This window comes from Gracilinanus agilis, chromosome 3 (genome assembly GCF_016433145.1).
Source record: "Gracilinanus agilis isolate LMUSP501 chromosome 3, AgileGrace, whole genome shotgun sequence".
NCBI classification, from domain to species: domain Eukaryota; kingdom Metazoa; phylum Chordata; class Mammalia; order Didelphimorphia; family Didelphidae; genus Gracilinanus; species Gracilinanus agilis.
The window spans coordinates 669,932,843-669,955,519 of NC_058132.1; the positions used below are offsets into that span (position 1 = coordinate 669,932,843).

The window sequence follows — 22,677 nt, forward strand, 5'->3', positions numbered from 1 at the left end:
GGGCATTGGTTCTGTGGCCACTGGGATCATTGAAGATTATCAGCTCCTTTCCCCCCAGGATGTTAGAACCCTCAAGTTCCTTTAAACTTGATCTTTGTGAAAATGCGCCCTCTCCAGATAAAGAAACTTAAACCGCACACTTAATTTGATTAGTTGTTCTAGCATTTAAGTAGGAGATTGGTTTTTTCCTTTTTTTCCTCCCCTTTTTTCAAAACTGGGAGCTTTTCCTTGAATTTCCTCAATCATTATTTTGTTAGTTACAGAAATGGGGGAAAAAAGTTCCCTTGGGTTATGAGCTTTTTCATGGTAAGCTCTGGTTAAGTGGGGCAGGACTTATCAGTTAAATACTTGAACCACATAGACTACATCATAAAATGTATAGGAGATTTGGTGAAAAAGGTCTCCCAAATGGCATTTCTCAGCCCTATGTATTTAACAGTCAGAGGTTTAAAGAATTTTACTGTCTATACCAACACAGTAGAATTAGGAAAACATTGTTGAGTAACTATTTGTTTTTGAAACCTGGCCTTGTGAGGAAATAAGTAGAATTTTTCTCATAGTTAGCAAGTCTTGGCAAGACTGGTTTTTGCTGGTACTCTTTTTTCCAACTACCTTAGTAATGGTATTAATGGGCTAGAAGTCATGTCTCTGATTAGGCTTTCCCAAGCCTGTTTGGGCCCTCAGCTTTTCTCTGTCTCTCCTCTCTTGGTGATCCTCTCAACTTCTTGGGCATTCAAAGATATCTGTCATCTCTTTGGAGATCTCCAGCCCTCACCTCTTCCTCATTACTCTTTCAGGGGTCCCCATTTCTGGGAGGGCATCTGCCATCTGTATTTAGATTAACCACCCCTCAGTATCTGTGACTTTCCTGACTGAACTCTCTCTGCCTTTGGCCAGCAACTCTAATAGTTGTGGCTGTCCTGCCTATGACACTGCCTCCCACCTCTCAAAATTACACAGTATTCCTTGTTGTCTCTTTTGGAGTGGATGACCCTGGGCCAGACCCTCAACCCCTCAGAGACCGACACAGTGGATTTAGGACCAGGAATTCCTCCACAAGCTCCCTCACATAGGAAGTCATGAGGTGGAGGGAGAAAAGATGTCCATGTTCCTCTGCATCCCCCTCTGTAGAATGTTAGCCTCTTTATTTTTATTTTTTTTTTAAACCCTTAACTTCTGTGTATTGGCTCCTTGGTGGAAGAGTGGTAAGGGTGGGCAATGGGGGTCAAGTGACTTGCCCAGGGTCACACAGCTGGGAAGTGTCTGAGTCTGGATTTGAACCAAGGACCTCCCGTCTCTAGGCCTGACTCTCAAATTCACTGAGCTACCCAGATGCCCCCAAATGCTAGCCTCTTAAGGCAGGGCTTGACTTTGAATCTCCAGGCCTCCTCCTGTACCGTGGGCATAGGGGCCTGTCACAGGACATTAAAAGACTGTGTCCATCACTCAGCACAGTGCCTGGCACACACTGGGAGCTTCCTAACGATTTGTGGACTCTGACAGTCACCACTGGAACACCACTGAGAAAGAAGAATCCAGAAGGCATCTAGGCAGCCATAAGAGCTAGAGCAAAGCCCTGATGAGAGGCCTTCTCGAGCCTCTATCCAGGCGACACCACTTAGAATTCTCGTCCTGGGTCTCCTCCATAGCAGATCCTCTCTCTGTGCAGGCTGGGCCCCCAGGATTCTAATCTAAACTTTGTATCTCTTCCAGAAACTAACTCAAGGCTGCGACAGAAGAGAAATGCTTAATAGTTGTTTATTGAATTGAATTTACAAACCCTTTTTCAAGCCTATAATTATAAGAAGGGAGACTCCTCCACAGGAAGGCACCATGACAGCCGAGGAGGAGATGGAAAAAACCAAACAAATGGGGACAGGGAGGAGGGAGGGGATTAACGGTAGAGTGGTCTATAAGCCGTTAAAACAAAAGGCTAAAATTTCATTAAATGGACAGAAATTGATTTTTGCTTTCTTCCTCCAGATCATTGGATTAAAACAATGCCCTTTCACCTTAAACCCTTCTGTGAATCCCAAAGGATCATTGAATTAAGACCCAGTAAAAACATGAAGATTTCTGAAGGCATGAACCTCCCAGCCCCCCAGTAATTTTTTTTTTTTTTATGGTACCTGAGGACTGTTGAAATGATCAGAATTTGTGTCAGGCAACTCTCCCTTGACTGAGGAATCTCTGTTCCTTGCTCCCCTCCCCTTCCCAGTTTTGTGCTCTATGTCCACAGCTCCCAGCACCCCTCACTGTCCCTCCTGCAGATGAGGAGCTTTGCTGAGCCTGGCAGTAGTCCCCGAAGCCAGCCTGCTGCCTGTCAGTCAATAGAGGACAGCCTTAGGGATAAATAAAGGGTCAGTACCTCCCTTCCTGACCCAGGATCAGGAGCTCTGACCACCCCTCATTGCCGACTGGCTGGGGGAGAGGAGAGGAGAGCTCATTTTCAGCAGGGCTAGTTCACAGCCAAGCCTGTTGTCAGTCAATCCAGGAGCATTTCTTCAGCACTTCAGGGCCGGGAGCTCATTGCTGGGGATATAAAGACAGACAGTTCCTGCCTCACAAGGTTCCTACAGGATATATGGAAGAGAATCATATTCTCTTCCCTAGGGGGAGGTCTTCTGGACATTGGTCACCAGCATCCTTTGGCACAATCACATAAGGTTTTGAGTTGGAAGGAGCTTTAAGAGGTACCTGAGTGCGGCCTTCTAATTTTACAGACAAGAAACTGAGACATTCCTGATCTCTAGGAAGCCTTTCCTCCTCCCCTTCATTCCAGGGCCTTCCCTCTTATCCCAGCTGTATCTTGCTTGGATGTAGTTGTCCACTTGGTGTCTCCTCCCTCAGCCTGGGAGCTCCTCGAGGGCAGGGCTTGTCTTAGGCCTTTCTTGAGATCCCTAGTGCTTGGCACTAGGCCTGGCATATAGTCCTAGGGGCTTGGTGAATGCTCCTTGACCACCCGAAGTAAGCCTCATAAGTAGCTGGTGTGGGATTTGGGCTGTTGGCTCCACCCCCTTTACTGGCACCATACTGCTCTGTGAGGGCCAAGCCAGTCCAGGCTGACCAACTCTGGAAGGCACCTTAGCTTCATGGCAGTGGGAGTGGGCCTGTAATCATGGCGCTCCAGGAGAACACGTGCCCCAGAAGGGCTGGCGCTTTCTCTGTGGTCTCAGGTCTGGGAGCTGGCGGGAGCACTAGGCTAGGCCGTGCCAGGGGCTCACTGATTCTGAGACCAGTTCTTCACTGAGAAGCACTGCCTCTGACCCGTGGGGCTGCCAGACAAGGGCTCTTTAATTTGCTCTTTTCCTCCTCTGGCACTGTGTTTGGATCAGGCACGTTTACCTTGGGGGTGTGAGCTCTGTTTGAGGACAGGAAGTTCAAGACCAAGTACAGAGTCTGAAGTGTTTTGTTTTTTTTTAAGCTGAGAGGCCTTTGGAGACTGAGGAGCTGGCCTGCCTCCGACACACACACACACACACCCCTCTCTTCTGCTGGGCAAGTCACCGAAGCTCTCAAGTTCTGAGAGGGTGCCAGCCTTCGTTAAGGGAGGATTTCCTCCCCTGGAGCTCTCTGCCCTTCAGAAATAGGTGGCAGGGGGCAGCTGGGTGGCTCAGTGGATTGAGAGCCTGGCCTAGAGGCAGGAGGTCCTGGTTCAAATCTGGCCTCAGGCACTTCCCAGCTCTGTGACCCTGGGCAAGTCACTTGACCCCCATTGCCCAGCCCTTACCACTCTTCTGCCTTGGAACCAATATATAGTATTATTCCAAGACAAAAGGTAAGAGTTTAAAAAAATTAAAAAAAAAAAAAAAAGAAATAGGTGGCACAGGGAGGAGAGTGGGTCCTGGAATCCCTCCCTGGAGGACAGATTGGTAGAGCCTTGGAGGGGAGGGGTGTTTCTCATGTATGAGGACCCCCCCCCCATTCTCCCCGCCTCTAACCCCCCGCCATAAGGTGGGAAATGGAAGGTTGTGAATGTCCTGTCTGGGGAACAGCCAAGAAGCTGGTTCAGCCAGAAGTGAGGGTGCCTGAGGGAGAATCCTACCCAATATTCAGAATGGGCTGAGGGGAGGGGGATGAAGGGCTTTTCCAGCTGGTCACCACCTGCAACTGGCAGTCAGGATGGTGTCAAAGAGATACTCATTTCTCATCTGTGTGGAGGATAACTTAGAGGCTGCAGGCCCATGGTTCTGATGGAAAGCATAGCAGCTGCTCCATCGGGGCAGGGTGTGTGTTAACCTTTGTGAGGCCTGGTACAGACATCTTCCCATTTGAAAAGAGGTGAGAGTAGCTGTGTGACCCTGGGGCAATCACCAAACCTCTCTACCCAGCCCTTACTTCTCTGCTTTGGAACCACCATACAGTATTGATTCTAAGATTTGAGATAGGGGTTAAAAAAAAAAAAAGATGAGGGCCTAAACCTGCCTAAACTCTTAGGGAAGATGAAGGGTGAGGAGAGGAGAGGAGGGACACCCAGGGATGGTAAAAGAGGTCTGACTCTTGACTTGCCAGCTGACCAGTAAGGGGAGGAGGAGAGGGAAGAGCCGAGCTCCATCCTAGGGTACTGGAAGCATGGGGGGGCCCTTAGCTGAAGGTGGAGGTATGGGGGATAGAGAATGATTTCTGTAGCTTGTGCCAAGTTTGAGAAGCTTTCCATGGGAAATGGCCAATAGGCACTTAATGATATATAGGAGCTTGGGCTCCCTGGATATCTGGAAGTCACCCCCACAAGTCTGATTGTGGAACCCTGGCAGACCTAGAGGCAAATCAAGGCCATCTGCAGGCAGGGATTAATGCAGCCATGACCTTGGCTGCTCCCAAGGAGCCCACACACTGTACCCTGATGGGTGAGTCCTAATCGCCTTGATATGGGGCAGGGAGATCTTCCCCCCTTTACTTCCTTCTGGATCTTGGTGGGGCTTTTGGATTTGGTTGTTGACCCCGTGGATTAGCCCAATATTTTGTTTGGGGGAGGCCACCATGTTGGATTGGAAAGGATGAAAAGATCTAAAGGATGCTTGCTGTTTGGGGTAGAGTAAAAACCTCTGGGCCAGCCTGTGGTGGATGCAGAGCATCATTAGCAAGAAGAAGCAGCTCTTGGGTCCCAGGAAACTAGTGCTCTGGGCCTTCTATGGGGACTTTGTGGAAGAACTTTTTGGAATGAATGACCGCTAGCTCATGGTGGCTCCAGGGCAGTGGTGAGGAAGGAGCTCAGCCTCGAAGCGCGACAGACCCTTCTCCAAACATTCTGTGAATGAAGGGAGAGAAGTTCAACCATGTTTCCTTGGGCCATTTTCATGAAGTTCTTTTTTAAAGTAAAGTAAAGAAAGAAGCTGAAGAACAAATGAGAACTTTTAAGGTCAAGAACATAGAACCTTAAGCTTGTGCCTCTTGAAGTATGTAGAGCTTTAATGGGAAAGCGCACAATTCCTAGTGTTTGGCTTCTAAAGATTGTATTTAAAAGTTTGTGTTTCGAGAGAGCTTTGTGGCTAAGCACATTCTAATCTGTTGAAGGCCAGCAGTGGGCAGAAACATGCCACAGCTGGAGAGGAAGCCAGAGGAATTGAAAACCTATGAAGTTGTTTTGCCTTTAGAGTAGGTGTTCTTAACTAACCAAGCTCTGTGATTTTTAAAAGTTTGATTACTGCCCCACACCATGATTGTTTTCCTCATGAATCCCATGGATTTTGTTTTCTGCAGGTACAAATAGCTGATAATTCTGAGAGTCCCTGGACTGCCAAAGGGATCTGAGCCCCAAAGACAGTGAAAGCCCTGCTCTGGAGCAGAATGGTGGGCCTATTGGCTACACACTGCCTTTTTGTTCTCTTTAAGCCTTTGGTACCTACCTGGCATCTAGGGACAGTGAAGTGTGTAAATACTGTCTTTTCCAGTTACTCAGGGAAACTTATATAAAACTGCTTTATGGATTTTAGTTCTTGGGACTTGGGGAGCTTCTCTCAGGGAAGGAGGAACAATAGACTTCCAAGAACAATGTGAGGGGCCCTCCTGGTCCATGTTTCCCAGGAAGTGCATTCCAGCACCACCTGGTCTTCGGACCCCCACATTTCAGTGTGAACCAAAGCATATAGACACATATTGTTGCCTACAAGGAATTCAAGCAGTTCCTCCTTTATTTTTGGAATGAGGAGCTGCTTGGATCGTGTGCAATGATGATTTCTATTTTCTTTCTTTGTAAACTAAAAACTCTAAAAAAGAAATATTTTTTTTCCCTTTGCAACCCATTCTCACTCTGCTGAGCCTTGTCTCTAGCTAATCTTGAGCACTTTGCTTTTATGTGTAAGTGAGCAAACAGTCTCACTCCCCTTTTAATGCCTCATTTAGTGACAGGGATTTCTTTTTTTTTTTTTCCTTTTTTAAGAGTCCAATCTTTCCTCTATCTTTATGGGAAGGATGATTGGCCATCTTTTTTCTCTTAAGTGGAAATAAGATTAAGACACTTCAGAGCCTCTTCAAGGCGAGGACTATTTTCAGTGTTAGGACTGCAGTAATATTGGACTCTTAAAAGGGTTATAGTTCCTGTCCTGCACATTGCTTTCTCAGTCAAACAAGCCTTTATATATTCCTACCCTGTGCCTGGTGGCAGTGGGGACTCTGGAGACAAAATGGAAACATTTGTCCCCAAGAACTTACATTCTTTTATCTCTCTACCTTTCTGATTATGTTCATTTTTTCTTTAAACCTTTACCTTCTGTCCTAGAATTAATACTGTGTATTGGTTCCAGGGCAGGAGAGCAGTAAGGGCTTGGCAGTAGGGGGTTAAGTGACTTGCCCAGAGTCACACACAATGAAGAAGTGTCTGAGGTCAGATTTGAACCCAGGACTTCCCCTCTTGGGGCCTGGCTCTCTCCATTGAGCTGCCTGGCTGCCCTCTGCTTACATTCATTTCAGAATTTTTTTGAGATCCAAATTCTTTCCCTCCCTCTACCTCTAGCTACTGAGAACTGTAGCAGATGATCGGTGCGGAGACTCATGTTTCTGGGACCTCTTCCAGAATCTGAATTGCATATTCTGACCAGATGCAGAGGGTTTCTCCAGGCCTGGTTGGGCACTTTTTTGTGGGCAGAGGCTCCATTTAGGAAGACACATCCATTGTGTGCAGCATGGTTGCTGCTCAGGGCCCAGTTGCTTGGGTTTGTCCCCAAAACCTTCCCTCTGCTGGAGTAGATTATGGAGGGGGGACGGGCATCAATGAGGCAAGGAAGGGGCACGACACCATGGGAAATAAAGGCTCACATCCATGGCCCTGCCTCAGACCAGTGTAGGCAGACTAGACAGGGAGCCTCCAAGTGGCCTGGAGAGCAGGGCTTGGATGGTCATCCTATGGCCTGACCTAGAGTTGTGGAGGTTATTCCTGTCTAGGGGAAGAGGAGCCAGGCTTAGGAGAGGGGGGAGCTGGAGGAGGGGCCAGAGTTGGGGGAAGGGCAGGACCACCCTCATACTCCTCAGGTGTTTGTGGTTTATTCTCTGTCTCCTGAGCATCAAATCCAGAGATAAGAGAGCCCAGGATGAATCTGGGGGGCAGCAGAACCAAGCCAGCGTCAGGGAACACCGAGAGAAAAGTGTGCCCCAATGGGTGGTGGGCCAAGCCCACAGAGCCAGGCTGAGAAGAGCCATGGGAGCAGTTGGATGTTGGGGATTCCTGGGACCCCACTTTTTCCAGCGAGTAACCGAAAGAGGGGAGGCCTGGGGCTGGGCTGGAGCTGGAAGGAGATGGGAAAAGCTCCAGGTGCTGAAGTCAGACTGTAGCTGTAGCAGGCTCTGGGCAGGAGAGTGTCTGGGCCTGAAGCAGAGGGAACCACTGACTGGTGCCACGGCAAGGGAGGGGCCAGTGGGAATGGAGAAGTTTCTGTGTGTTCTCAGGCACTGTGGAGTGGAACTCCTCTCTCTTCTGAACCCCCCTCCTTCTGTCTAGTCTATGAAGCCTGTAGGTTCCAGGGTAGAAGAGCTATAAGGCCAGGCGAGGTGGGTAAGGTACTTGTCCAGAGTCACCCAGCCAGGAAGTGTGAGGTCAAATTTGAACCCAGGACCATCTGGCTCTCTTTGGTTGAGCCACCTCACTGAACCTTCCTTTGGTGCTTCTGGCCAGGATTTTCTTGGCTAGGACTGGAGAGCTTTGCCATGCCCTGTGGCCCGGTGGGAGAGCCACTCTGGGCTCTTAACCTGCTTGCCTCAGTTTCCTCACCTGTGAAATGAAGCCTCACTGCGGGCTCTGTCCAGAAAGCCCTGAATGGGGTCGGGGTGTGGGGGGGTGTCAGGCAGGGCAACAAGGAGCCCCTGGGGGGACTGCTGAAGTCCGTGAGGACCCCAGCGCTGCCCCCAGATGCCCTCTGTGGTGGTCCTTAACGAACAAATGCTCAGAGAAGGGATGGATACCTCTGGGGCTGGCAGACCCTGCTGCTGGCTCAGGCAGGACCTGGCACCAGGAGCCTCCCTGCAGGCCCCCACCCTCCGGGCCCTGAGATGGAGGGCTCCCCCTTCTTCTCGGTTCTGCCCGCCGAGGAGGCGAGGCAATCTCTGAGACCAGGCTGGTCACCGGGATGGTGTGGAGCCGGATGTGAAGTTGTGGGCCTGCCTAGCCTCCTGGAAGGGATCTAGGGGTGCGGGGGGGGGGGCGCAAACAGGAACGAAGGAGAAGTGGGGAGGGAGGAGAGGTTTGGAGCTGATGTGCAGAATGGAGAGAAGATAGCTTGGCGCCGCGGGGCTCAGGACGCAGGCCTTGGCTGTCTTGTAGCTTCTCCACCACGGGCTCCAGATGGGCCATCCAAGCGCCCTCTTCCGCCTGGGCCCGGACCCGCTCCCTCGCAGCTCCTGGCATTTCCTTGGCTCTCCGGGCCCCTTTTCTGCTGAGGCACAGAATGGAATGGGCTGAGACCCCAGCACTGCCCCCAGCACTGCCCCCAGCGCAGCCTGAACTTGTGTCCCTGCCACGCCCCCCGCTGCCTGGGATCTCGGAACCTCATTGGTGGGGCGCTGACACGCCCATTCAACAGGTCCGCCCACTCCAGAGCCGGAAGCGCCCACCGCCCCTCCCTGGGCTGCTGAGCTCCTTTCCAGAGGCTCCGTGGTAGTGGGTTCTGGAGGCGGGTCGGGTCTCTCCTTCGACTTCCCGGGAATGTGGGCCGGGAATGTGGGCCGGGAGGAGGTGAGGCCGGTCGCCAGTGTCTCGGTGCTCCGTTGGGCCCCTGCACCCTGGCCCGTGTCCTGCGCCCCCCCTTACCTTTTAGACCCCGGGTCACTTGACTGTCCCCCAGCTCTTTGAGAGTCTCCTGTCTGCCCTCGGAGAGGGCTCCTACGACCCCCTGCCCCAAATCGGGCCCCCCTCGGTTGGCAGGACTTCCTGGGCTTCTGAGCAATGGAGACTGGCATTAAGAAAAGCAGACACGGATTTAGTGTGGTGTAATACAAGGGGGAGGCTCTGGAGTTGGGTGGACCCGCATTGGCAAGCTTCAGATCCAGCCTCAGATACTCTCTCTGAAGTCACTTCACCTGTCTCCGTTTCCTTATCTGCAAAATGGGCCCATCGTGGTTCCCAGGGTTGCTGCAGGAATAAGATGTTAGGAGGCTCAAGGCTGCTCCCTGTCTGTCCCACAGGCGGCTACCACGGTTGGGCTTGTGTCTGGATGCTTTCTAGGAAACGCTCATTTTTTTTTTTTGTTATGTGGGGGAGGGTGGTGTCTGGCTGCCCCATGTGTAGTGTTCATCCATGGGAGGCTCACTGCCTTTCCTGGAGCCAAATCCCAGGCTAGTGGCTGGGGAGGGGTTGGGGCGGCTCTGTGACTGAGCTCTCAGGGCCTGCCTGGGCTAGAGGAGTGACTGCGCAGGATGTGTCATGGACCCTCAAGGGCTTCCTCCATGGAGCTTCTGGTCATCTCTGTGACCAGGATGGCTGATGCTTCAGGTGGGCGGACCTGAGAAGCCACTGAGGTGAGGCTAAGCCCTGGAGCAGAGCTGGGCCCCTGCATGCTCTGTCCCCAGCCAGGGTCTTCTCAGTCCCCTCCTTTCTATCAGGGTCAGTGCTAGTTGGAGAGGGCAGGGGCTGGCCCAGGAGGCAGGTGACGTGCCCAGGAGCACCCAGCCTAGACCATCTGAAGCCAGACTGAAGCCTAGGACCCCTCTGCGGGGCATGTGAACGTCAGACGTGGGTTAGAGAGCAGGGCTGTGGGCTTCAGGCCCAGAGGTGGAGGAGGGTCTAGGGATCAGGCCTTGCCCACAGCTCCCAACAGGAGGTGCTGCGCCTCCCGTCCCTGAGGTGTGTAGGCCCAGGCTGGACCATGATTCTGCAGGTTTCTGAGCCTTGGTGCTCACATGGGCAGAGCTTCTGGGGCGTTTCACCCACCTTTCCCAGTGATCCTGGGGACAGGTGCCACTGTCGCTCCACCTCCTGGAGGAGGAGGCTCCAAGGCTCTGGGCTCCCCTGCTAGTGGTTGGACTTGCTTTGAGCTCCAGAGGCTGCTTGGGGGGCCCAGGAGGCTGAGGGAATGATGAGGAAAGGGCCGCCTTGGTGGGTGCTTGGTCCTCAGCCCTAAACCTTCTCTTCCTCCCTCAGGGACATCATGATCACCCACTTTGAACCGTCCATCTCCTTCGAGGGTCTCTGCAGCGAGGTCCGAGACATGTGCTCCTTTGACAATGAGCAGCTCTTCACCATGAAGTGGATAGATGAAGAGGGTGAGTCTGTCAGCAAACACTGGGGGGGCCTCCAGGAGCCCCCAGATAGAAGTAGATGAGGAGGGAGAGAACAGGAGGGGGCTGGGGTCTGAGGGCCTTGAAAGCACCTTCCTCAGGGAAGTCCCTGGTGACTGTGTACTGGCGCGGGAGGAGGCTGAGGCTACCATGGAGGGAGGGGGCACAAGTAGAGGGTTACAGCCCCAGGACAGCTTGGATATGGGGGTGAGGCTCTGCAGCACTCAGGAGGCTTGGGGAGACAATGGGCTCTGGGGGTGCAGCCGGAGGATGCAGCCTGTGGTGTCTGGGAGGGGAGGGGTTGGGCTGAGGATCTGAGACTCACCAGTACAGAGATGGCCCTTCCAGTCTTGGTGTAGACTGGAAGGAGAGATGAGAGGGTCCCCCTTACCTGCACCGTGGGGGAAAAAAAGAGGAGCAGTCAGGGTGGCCAGAGGGGGCCCAGCCCAGGGAGGAACCTGCCTTATGGGCAGACCTGGCAGCAGAAGGAAAGATGGGTGGGGAAGCTTCTGGTACCCACTTGAGGGCAGCCTTTCTCCATCCTTGTTCCTCTGCCTGTGTGCCCAGGACAGTGGGTGAAGGGGGTTAGTTGCCCAAGACTCGGCAGGGCACAGCTGGCAGGAAGCTCAGGGGGATGGTCTGGAACTGGGTGGGCTCATCAGGTTGGGATGGGAAAGAGGAGGGGATGAAGGTTTTGGGGAAGGGGAGGCAAGGGGCCCTTCACTAAGATAGTCATATAACATTGGTCTAGGCAGGGGCCTGGCGCTTGCTGCTCTAGGGGCTTCATCCATACTCTCTTGGGGGTCACATACAGATGCTGGGCAAGGATAGGCAGGAAGGTATCCTCCAAGTTCAGGTCTATCCTTGGGCACTAGCAGGGTGACCCTGGCTGCCGCAGCACCCTTGCCCTACTGGGCTGCAGGAGGAGATGGGAGCTGCTCTGGGGAGGCACACACGAAGGAAAGTAGGCATCAGGTGCCCGATTCTGCTTCTGCCTGCAGGAACTGCATTGGCCTTGTGACCTCTGGGAACAGAATGGGACAGTTGGAGGTTCCTGAACATGGCAGGATATGGGGGCACTGCCTGGGTGGGCTGAGTGAGGAAGCCTCAGGCACAGACTGGGAAATGTGGGGCCACGGCAGCCCTCAGAGGCCAGAGATTGAGGCATAGGGAGCACCTTGTCCTCATGGACTCAGGGAGTGCCTGCAGGGGTCGTCTGGCTTTTCGGCGGCCCCATACCTCTCTGGGAGTGTTAGCTCTTGGGGAGCCACAGAGCCCCCTTTCACAGAATAGTCAGCAAACGTGTGCCAGCTCCATGCAGAGAGCCCAGAGGGCAGACCCTGCCCCTGCCTCAGGGCTTCAAGCATGGGGTCTGAGAGCCCAGTGACAGACAGTATAGGAAGGAAGAACCTGGCTGGCACATGAGAAGGAGAAGTACAGATGGACAGAGAGCTCGGCCTCCTGCAGCATGTTACAGATGGTCAGAGAGGAAGCTGCATGAGCAGGAACCACCAGGACAGGGGCGAGGAGCTGGCCTCAATTGTAGGGATGAGCTTTCTCCCTCACTCCTGGGCAGTTAGCACGCTACCTTGAAGCTGAACTATTCACATGATGGCTGCCCCTGGGCTCCTCTCTTTTCTGCTAATGCAGGAAGCCTGTGCCCCGCTGACTGGTGGGCAGACAGATTGAGGAAGCGCCTCAGAGCCATCCTGCCCAGTAGAGATGCTAGTATGGGGGCACCTGCCTCCAGGCCTCCTTATGTGTGCCCAGACTAGCCCAGTGCAGGGCTCCAATTGCTCCTTCCTCTCCTCCTGGCCCAGATGATTGTTTTGTAGGGGAAAACTCGAGCAGCGAGACAGATTGCTTTTGTGGGATTCTTGCAGGATCAACGGGTGCTTTCTGCTTTTCATAAAGACAAATCTTGAGATTTCAGACATTTGAAGCCTCATAAGGCACAGGGAAGGGGGCTCTCAAGGTGTGCCACACCCCTGCTTTCCACACTTTGTGGTGCTTAGGGAAAAGAGCCCAGGATTGAGGTTCTGGGGCCTGCGGGATTGGGGCCTTTTTTGGAGTCTCCATGAGAATTTACAATAACTTGGTCTCTTTCCCTGTCGAATGAAACACTGAAAGGGAACCTGGCTGGCCTTGCCTGGTGGGATTTGCAGCAGTGCCTGCTGCCCTGGCACTGCCCAGGAATTGCTCACAGGTCAGAGGTTCTCGAGCCCAGGGCCTCCGGGAAGATACCATCATGCTAGGCCCCAAGTGGTCTTGGTTCAGCCTCCGGCCAGGCCTTGGGGGAACTTGATGAAGTTATTTGACAGTTTTCCAGAGATCTACTAGTGGATCCCTGTTGAGGGCAGACAAGAGGTTGTAATTGATCTCCCAAGCTGATCAGAAAAGCTGTTATTAAGAAAAAACTCATGTTCTCATCATAAGCCTTCCCGTCAGGGTGAACAAAGCTCACCGGGCCTGATCTACAGCACATCAAAGAACTTCTGCCTCTTCTCTTCCCTTTGGAACACGGCCCACAGATTTTGATGTGCCTGGAAAAACTGTTATACTTCATCCAAGCAAGCAGTTTAGAACAAAAACGGCTCATTTCCCCTCCAAAGGAAACACTTCTGTGAAAGGGAATCTCTTGTCCCCAACCAGAAAAGCCTCATTCCAGCCAGGGTTCCTCAGTGTCACAGGGCCGGTGAAGGCCCTTCCAGAGGAACCTTCATCCATCCCTTATTTATAAATGATGAGACAGAGACCCAGAGGCAGGAGGGGCCTGGTCCGTGGTCACCTGGCCAGGGACAGAATTGCAGCAGAGCTTGGCCTTGAGGTTTGGCATCCTGTGCCAGTTGTGCCCAGAGGAGGGCAGGACTCTGGGGAAACAGTGTGTGTGCCCGTGTTTCAGGCTCCTGTGAGCCCTTCTCACTCCCTTCCCCAGACCACCCACAGCCAGGTCCCACTCTCATCCATCCCTGCCCATCCCCCATGCAGCCCCTTCCCCATTCACAATGGTGCATCCCTCATTCTGGCCCTCCCCCCATTGGCCATAGCACCATCTCTCTCTCTCTCTCTCTCTCTCTCCCCTCCCCCCTCCTCTCCCCACCCCCATAGGGTTTAAGTGACTTGCCCAAGGTCATTGAGCCAGGAAGTGTGAAGGCAGATTTGATTCCAGAAATTCCAATCCCCAGGCCTGGCTATCTGTCTCCTAAGCCACCTGGCTGACCCCAAAAGAACTTTTCTTCTTTAAATTTCTTTTTGGGACAGAACTTGGCCCACGGTGGCCAAGGGGGGAAAAGGAGCAGGGAGGAGCTTAGTGCCAGGTGTGCAGCCTGGTTCCCAGCTGGCAGCAGAGAAGGGCTGTGTGCTTGGGGTATGCTGGGGTGCCACTGTTCACTATGTCTGCTTCCTTCTGCACTTCCTTCTGTTCTCTTTAGCATTTGGAGGCTGTGTCTATGATGGGCCTTTTCCGGGAGCAGGGGGCCTCCCCTTTCCTGTCCCTTCATCCTCCTCCCCAGATTCTACCTTGTAACCCAGAGAGAGGGTGAATCCCTACAGAGCCCCCAAGCCTGTGCCTGGTGCCCAGAGCCATGGGGGCCTGTTGTGCTGGTCAGTTGCATGGGACCAGTGGAGCTCCTATAGTGGGAGAGGCTGTGAGAGGGACAGGGGTTTGCCCCAAGCCTCTATCGATGACTTCTTGTGTGCCAAGGCCCAAATGGGAAGTCAGCCCAGGCCCTGCTTTTGGGGAGCTCCCACTCCAGTGGAGGGGATGACCATCAGAAGTGGCAGCCCCCGTGGCTCTTAGGGTTGGGCCTCTTCTCGAAGGGCAGGAGCCATAGTCCGTGAAGCCAGTGGTCTCACATCGGTTATAGATGCACAGAAGGGGCACAGTTCCGGCAGCCTCTACATGCTTCCTGGGTGCCAGGACACAAGAAAGGCTCCAGCAGGCCCTGCCCTCTAGGAGCCCCTGTTCTGATGGGAGGAGACACATGCACATCACTCTGCAGGGGGTGGAAGATCAGCTCGGTGGATGAGGCCCAGGAAGGCCTGGAAGAAGACCAAGGGAGTGAGCGTGGAGGGCAGCCCCTGTACGGCCCGTCAGGCATTTCTGCCAGCTCTGCCCCGAAGGTCCAGAGAGGGCAGAGTAGCTTGTTGGTCAGAGGTCTGCAGGCCCAAGGCCTGTTCCAGTCACTGTGGTTGCTGCTCCAGCCTCGCGTGGTGCATTTGCCCACTGTGTCTCTGGCTGGGGTCTGTCTCCAGCAGCCATTGTTTCACTCCAGGCCAGGCCTGGGAGCGACGGGTACGTGTGGGTGGTGCAGGGCCAGGCCTGCCTCTGGCCTCTTATCTCCCCTTTGGCCTTTGAGGTCTTTCCTCTTCCCCAGCATCCCTCAGAGGCCCCTTCTGTGCATGTGTGTGTGTGTGTGTGTGTGCAACAAGCTGGGTTAGGAAGACCTGATGTGAGCAGTGTGGCCCTTTGTAAGAGCCAGATGACATCATCATAAGCGTTATACACCGTCCTCAGACCCTGTGGAGATGAAGACCCAAAGCCTGCTGGGGAGGTCAGGCCCCAGGCTCTTTGGCCTTCCTCCTGTCCTCTCCCCCAAGTCCCCCGTCTTAGCTGTGCCCCAGTGACTCCTCCATCAGAGCGATGCCTGCAGATGGCAGCCCTAGGAGGGGGCTCGATTGATTCGGGGCCCTTTGGCTCCTTTTTGTCCTCAGCCACCCCAGAAGCATATGTCTCTGGGCTTTTGGAGAGTGTTGGCGGCACCCCGACAGATGTGGGCGAGGGTGGCAGCAACAGCAGAGCCCGGGAGGCTTCCAGAACAATCATCTACCTGTACCTGTGACACTGATGGGGAGGGATGAGACTCTGCCAGGGCCACACAGCTTGGAGGGCTCCAGTGAGGATGCTAAACCCAACCTGCCACTTCCTGTGCAGGAGGGAAGGGAGAAATGGCCATGATGGTTCTGTTTTCCTCCCCTTTATTCATTTTGCTGATGTTCATCCTATAATGGAAAGAGCCTTCCCCCAGGCTTGACAGCCTGCACTCAGGTTCTAAAGATCCTTTGGGTGAGGAGATTAGCTAACAATCAGGGGAAAGCAGCAGTTATTTAGATAAAGAGAAAATCCTAATATTTCCACTTTGTGATAGGGAAACTGGGGGCCATTACTACAAGTGATTTACCCAGGGTCACCCCTTAAGGGAATGGCTTGATTAGATTTCAGAGTATTTTTATGGGTCTCAGATCTTCCTTCTAACTTCAAAGGGAAAGTTCACAGATTACCATCTATGGAGCCACTTAATCTCTTTAGATTTCTTTGGGATACCTTTGATCTTGAAAGTCAGAGTCACAGGGTAGAGGCAGATAGAGCTGGGTTTGGATTCCACATTAAAAATTATGAACCTCGTGACCCTGGCTGGGCAAGTTGCTGACCTTCCATGCCTCAGTGTCCTCATCTGTAATATGGGGGTGATGATGACACCCAAGTCATTCAGTTGTGAGGATTGCATGAGATTAAGTATTGCAAAGTATTTTGCAATACTTAAACCACTATGTAAATGCAAGCTACTTTTATTGCTCTTGCTTTACATTCCACGGAAAGATTGGAGACATAGGCTATCAAAACAGTGCTGCTTGTGTCTGGCAGTTAAACCTAACTTTCAGCTTCTTTCTCGTTACTATGTAAAAATCACACAGAGATTCTCTGAACTCAGCAGAGGTGTTCAGCAAATGTAATTAAGTGTTTAAATGCCTGTAGTATCCATGTCTGGGCTTGTGTTGGGAATACAAAGACACCAATGGGGAATGGGCCCTGCCTTCAGAAAACCCCAGTTCTTCTCTGGAGTATGGCGTGGAAATGGACTGGCAGTGCCACTTGATGACTAGAGTGCCCTTGGCTGTGGCCTCTGAACTGAGCTGCTGAGAAAACCCAGGAGAGGAAACAGAGGGCAACTTGTACAGAGTGCCCAAGTCCTGGAGTTTGGGGACTGTGAAGAAGACCAGGCTGTATTCAAAGGGCTTTCAGTGTCACGAGGGAGATCAGAGGAGACATTGGTGCTTCTTGGGCAGGGAGCAACGATCCACATTTCTGGCAACTCTGCCAGCAGTCCCAGGGAAGCAATGGAGCCTTGGACCAGAGCTAGGAGAGAAGGGGGCAGATGGGAGAAATACTGCGGAAGTGCAACACCAATTAGATAGAAGGGAGGAGGTGGGGGTCTGGGACCACTCCAAGATGGCACATTGTGGGGATGAGGAAGTTCAGAGCAAGGGAAGGGTTAGGGGGGATATCAGGCCAGTGTACATTCCTAGGAATAAAATTGCTGCTGATGACCAACTTGGGGTAACAAGCAAACTGGGCTGCTGGGTGGCTCAGTAGATGGAGAACCAGGCATGGAGGCTGGGGTCCTGGGTTCAGATATGGTCAAAGACTCTGACTAGCTATGTGACCCTGGGCAAGTCACTTAACCCCAATTGCCTAGCCCTTGCTGTTTTTCTGCCTTAGAACTAGTGTTTTGAATGGATTCTAAGATGGAAGGAAAGGGTTTTAAAAATGAAATAAAATAAGCAAATCACTGATGTAGTACCGAAGAATCCAGGTACTATTTAGCTCTATGAGCCACCTCATTCTCTCCTGTGGTGGCACACAAGAGGAGTGAATGGTCCTGGGCCCATTCATCCAATGGCTTAGAGCTGAGTAGCTACTGTTTGGAAGGAGGAGCCTTTTGGAACACAGCTTGAGATTCAGAAATAAAAGAAGTTTCAGGAAACTTGTTTTTAGTTTTCCTGAACACTTTCCCCAAGAAGAAAAACAGAAGGCTCTGGACATAGTGAGCCATCAACATCACAAAAATGGAGGTGAATAATGCCTCAAGTTGGGTGCTAAAATGGGAGCAGTTTCTGAATTTGCTCTTTGTGCAGTTGAGCCATTCATCCATTATAGCAGACGGCAAAATCAGCATGGTTAGAAGGAATGAGAAGAAAACACAACATTCAGGTGTAGTAACTTCAGCCTGACCTAGGCAAAAGAAGCTTTGGATACTGAAAAATGTGTGTCGGAAAAGACACTGACATGGATTGTCGTCATTTTCTCCAAAGTATAGCCTTTGTCAAGCAATATAGAGCCCAGAAATCAGCTCAACCAGCAGATATCGCAAGCAGGTAGACAGTCAAGGGCAACGTAAGTTTAAAATATCACATGTTTTAAAATAATTGCAGAGGAAGATGGTGGAAGATTCTGAATGATACCACCTTACAAAATATTGATTGGTAGAGGGGAAAGAAGGTCCATGGAACACTTGGCATAAGGTCCAGTTAGGTCATGCCATCCCAAGAGCATTCAAAAGTGAAACTGGACAGAGGCTTGAAAGTAATCAAAAAATGAGAATGGCCTGTCATATCTGCTTATTAAAGAGAATACATCCCTCACCTGGGGACTCGGTTCCCAGGGTGCCTTCTGAGGAAATAGGAAAGGGTGCTAAAAAAGTCAGAAAAATCCCCAGGAGAAATCCAGGCAGGAGGCAACATGATTTTGAAAGCATTGAAGGACCCATTTTTGGAATAAGTGAAGGAGGTAGAGAGAATCCCGAGATTCCCTCCAGCTCTGAGATTTTGAAAGGGAACTGTTAAGGAAAACAATTGTTTGGCTTCTTACTAAAAAAAGTCACGGAGAGAACATCTGTGAAGAAGACCAGCTGTGCGTAATAGAGATCTAGCTTCATGGGCCTTCCTTTTTCTTTGATGGGTATTACATTCAAATCAGAAATAATTTTTAGAAAAGAGAATGAGTTAGTACTGCTCTGAGAGCTCTCCTCTCTCTCTTTTTTTAAAAACCTTCACCTTCCATCTTGGACTCAATACTGTGTATTGGTTCCAAGGCAGAAGAGTGGTAAGGGCTAGGCCAGTGATGGCAAACCTGTGACACGCATGTCAGTAGCCATTTTCAATGACACACGGCTGCATACAGAGAAGTATGGGGTCGCCTGCTGAGGATGAAACACTTGCTGTAGTGTAATGTAGACACTCTGTGCACTATAGATAACAATTCTACCTATATTAATTTATCTATTTTGGTTTATTAAATAGTTATATACTACAATTATACATTTTTGTTATTTAAACTATAAATATCACAAAATTATGTTTTTTTTCTCAACATGACATACCACCTGAGTTATTCTTGTTTTTTTGGCGAATTTTGACACACCAAGCTCAAAAGGTTGCCCATCACTGCTAGGCAATGGGGGTTAAGTTTCTTGCCCAGGGTCACACAGCTGGGAATTGTCTTAAGGCCAGATTTGAACCTAGGACCTCCTGTCTCTAGATCTGGCTCTCAATCCACTGAGCTACCCAGCTGCCTCATCTCCTTCTCTCTCTTGGGCAAGTGGCTCTGGTAAATCAGGACGCCCTTTGAAGGGTTCCAGCCTGCCCCCCCCCAAAACAAAACAAAACAAAAACAAAAAAACAACCAGCCTAGTCCGATGCCCTTGTGTGGATCACCACATGCTCTAAAGAAGCAGTTATGGGGATCCAGAGGCCAACAGAGAGAAGTGCAGTGTCCAGAAGGAGGCTCCAGATTGTGGCCAGTGAATACTTGTTCCCCAGAATCGTAAAGGAGATCCAGGAAGAGGCCAGAGACCACACATGGAGCTAGAGCAGGGAATGCACAGACACCTTTCTCCTGCTGTCCTGTTACCATGGAAGGACATAAGTCCTCAGGAAAGGGGACATTACGAGTATTTAATTTAATCCTCTCTTTTTTTGCTTTTTGGTTCCTATATCTCTAAAATGAGAACATCAGACCAGCCAGTCACTAAGGCTTTTGTGTTCTCTGATTTGTTCAATTTCATTTTTCCTTAAGCGGAAGAATATTTGAACATTTTCTCAAACTTTCAGATGTTCTGTCACTCTTTTAAATGTTTTTCAGTTTCTAACTATAGCTTGTACTTTGGATACTGTGTGGGAAGAAGTTTTAACTTGAGGTGGTATGAATATTTTAGGACAGAAATGGAATCTGGTTATGTATGTACAACAGTAGGAAAAATCTGCTTAACTTTAGCTGCCTCATTCTCTGTAAGAAAAAGGACTTGCTGTTTCTTAGGGTCAAGAGAAGCAAGGACTGGCCTGGGATCCTCTCTGCAACATTGCCATCAAGTGGTCATCTAGCCTTTTCCTGGAAGACCTCCCATGGCCAGTGGAACCTTTACTAAAGCCTCCCTGTAGCTTCCCTCCTACTGTTTCTGGTTCTGCCTTCTTGCCTAATCCCTTCCTGTTGGGGACTTAAAAAACAATTGCCACCCCCCTCTCTGGTTCTTTTTCCCATCCTAAATGTTTCTGCTTCCATGATCTTGATGACTCCCCCCAGCTCCAGGACCATACTTCCCCTCCAGTTTCTTATTATTTGTGTCCTTAAAATATAGTTCCAGAATTGACAGTGGTGTCCCAGAGGTGGATTGACAGAGGCAGAGAGTAGTGGTACTGCTACCATACCAACTATGTTCTAGGCACTACATGGTGCGCCTTACTGCAACCTAAGGTCATGGAGTATCTGGCTTAAAAAATATTTTTTCCTTAACACATGGTTATTATTTAAAGCAGTGACTGTGCACAGAGTAGGTACTACATAAATGCTTGTTTCTTTCTTCCCTCCCTCATAATTCAACTCAAATATGTTTATTGAATTGAACCATATAACCAGATAACTATAAACAAGTCAGTGCCTGTTAAATGCAGAACTGAGGCTTAGGCTATGTAGATGAAAAAGAAATACCAGTGCTCTAGGAGCTTCCTATATAGAAAGAGAAAAAAAGGCATGGATATTGGGGAGTGGTGGGTACAGTGAAGTGATTCAGTGGCTAGAGATCCAGACCTGGAAATATGTGAGGTCCTGAGTTCAAATCTGGCCTCAGACACTTCCTAGCTATGTGACCCTGGACAAGTCACTTAACCCCCTACTGCCTAACCTTTTTTGCTCTTCTGCCTTGGAACCAACACACAGTATCAGTTTCAAGATGTAAGGCAAGGGTTTTAATAGATAAATGAGGCACGGATACAAATCAGTATGATACCAGATGGAATGAATGTGTTAAGGATAAAGGAGGTATCTAAGACGAGGGCTTAAAGAAATACGAGACCAGTTTTGATGTTTGAAGAGTTCCATGGTGAGGCAAGACTAAGTCCCAGTACAATGGCGCACATCCAGTGCTTTGAGGGGACATTTTGTGCTATGGGCTGTCTTCAGATGCTTCCTCCTCCCTGAATACTTCCATCAGTTGTTAGAGGATTTGCTGTCTTCCAGATGTGTGGACAAATCTTATCCAGAGGTTTTTCCCATTGCTTTTGGTTTTGTGTGACATGTGAATGGAATCCCATCATAACTGAGTTCTTAAAGAATTCCCAAACTCACAAATATAATTTATACTTCTATGCCCCATATGGACTATAAAAAAGAAAGGGAAATCAGGTGGTACTTTTCCCCCCTGGCCTTCCTTATTCAGAATTTATATCTTGGGACTGGATGGCTTCTATGTGCTTTCCTGTTCCTTTGACTTGAAAAAACATGTTAACTGGAAACCAAATGTACTTATCCATTCATTAAGGAGCTCATCTGGTAGAATTTAGGAAGAGGTGTTTTATTTATTATTTTGATAATTGCTGAGAAGATCATAGTATCCTAGACTTAGAAGTGGCCCAAGAGGCCAGCTCATCACCCCCCCCCCCCCCCCCCGATTTTCCAGGTAGAGAAACCAAGATGGACAGAGCAGGTCACCCAAAGCCACTGAGGGAGCCCATGTTGGATTCAGGGTTTAAACTCATGATCTTTGGCTCCAGACCCAGGCGTCTATGTTCCAGTGAATTCTCAGGCTAAGACCCCAAGGGAGACAAGCATAGGTAGGATGAGGGGCTCAGACTAAACAGCAGCTTCACCGTAATCTGGGAAAGCTGCAGAGAGGATTATCTGATATAGGACCACCCTCCGAAGGCAGCATAAAGAACTGGCAGAGAGGAGCTGACTGTGGCCTTGTGCAGGGGCCCATCTGGGCTGTTTAGAGTGGTTCCTCATTGGGGTATATCTCCAAACCAGCCGCTGGACAGAGCCCGAGGGCAAATGCCAGTCTTGTCTGATGGAGGGTCGATAGTGCAAATCAGGTGGTGCTGGGATGGGGCTTGCAGCAGAAGGCGGGACTTTCACTCAGACTGGAGGGTGGTGGGAGGAGAAAGTCCCCAAGAGACCATGAATGGGGGGAGGCAACATTAGCCCTAGGCTTTCCAGGCTGTCCCTGCAGAGGGGCGGCTTGGCACATGTGAGCTTCAGGAACCCAAGCTAGGAAAGAACCTCTTCTGATGGGCCCAAGGATCTTGGCTTGGGCTGAGGCAAAGGAGACCAAGACTGAGCCACGTGTATGGGGACATGAGCCGATGGAAGCAGAGATCCAGAGTTGCTGTGATAACAGGCAAGTCCAACCCTGGAGAAGGAGCCCAGGAAGGAGGTGTCTTCAGGAGAGGGCCCATTCTCCCAGTTGGACCTCGAGGACAGTGCATTAACAATAGAGTGGAAGGTCCTGGACAACAGACCTTGACTCTTTCCCTCGTCTGTGGCCTGGATGAGGCTGACCTTTGTCGGACGGAGATAGGAGAGATTTCCGTGTTCCCCAAGATGAGCATTTGTTAAGCATCTGCCATCTCTGTCCTCTCTGGTTTTTCAGGGCACTGCTCACCCCAATTCCTCTTTGACTGCTCCTCTGTTTCTGCTGTTTGACTTTTCATTCAGGCCTTGCCTGCTGTGCTTGGGGTCCCCCAGGGCTTGTCCTGAGCCCCTTCTCCCTTTTTTTGCTTGGTGACCCCTGTCTCTCATGGATTGCCTTTTCTTCCTAGTGCTCATGATTCTCAGATCTGCTTACCAGGTCTCTACCAGTGTGTCCTCATGGCACATAGCCCCATAGATACCTGAAACTCCACATGTTACTATTGGGGGTCGCC

The 22,677-nt window shown here is 50.7% G+C and overlaps 1 protein-coding gene across 1 annotated transcript in view; it reads left to right on the plus strand.

Annotated features, from left to right (window-relative positions):
- PRKCI (protein kinase C iota) overlaps positions 1 to 22,677 on the plus strand; it is a 72,263-nt gene that overhangs the window by 10,228 nt on the left and 39,358 nt on the right. The window contains exons 2-5 of the mRNA XM_044669549.1: positions 9,012 to 9,163; positions 9,246 to 9,344; positions 10,305 to 10,381; positions 10,568 to 10,689. Coding sequence (XP_044525484.1) covers positions 9,012 to 9,163; positions 9,246 to 9,344; positions 10,305 to 10,381; positions 10,568 to 10,689 — 450 coding nt within the window. The remainder of the gene's footprint in view (positions 1 to 9,011; positions 9,164 to 9,245; positions 9,345 to 10,304; positions 10,382 to 10,567; positions 10,690 to 22,677) is intronic.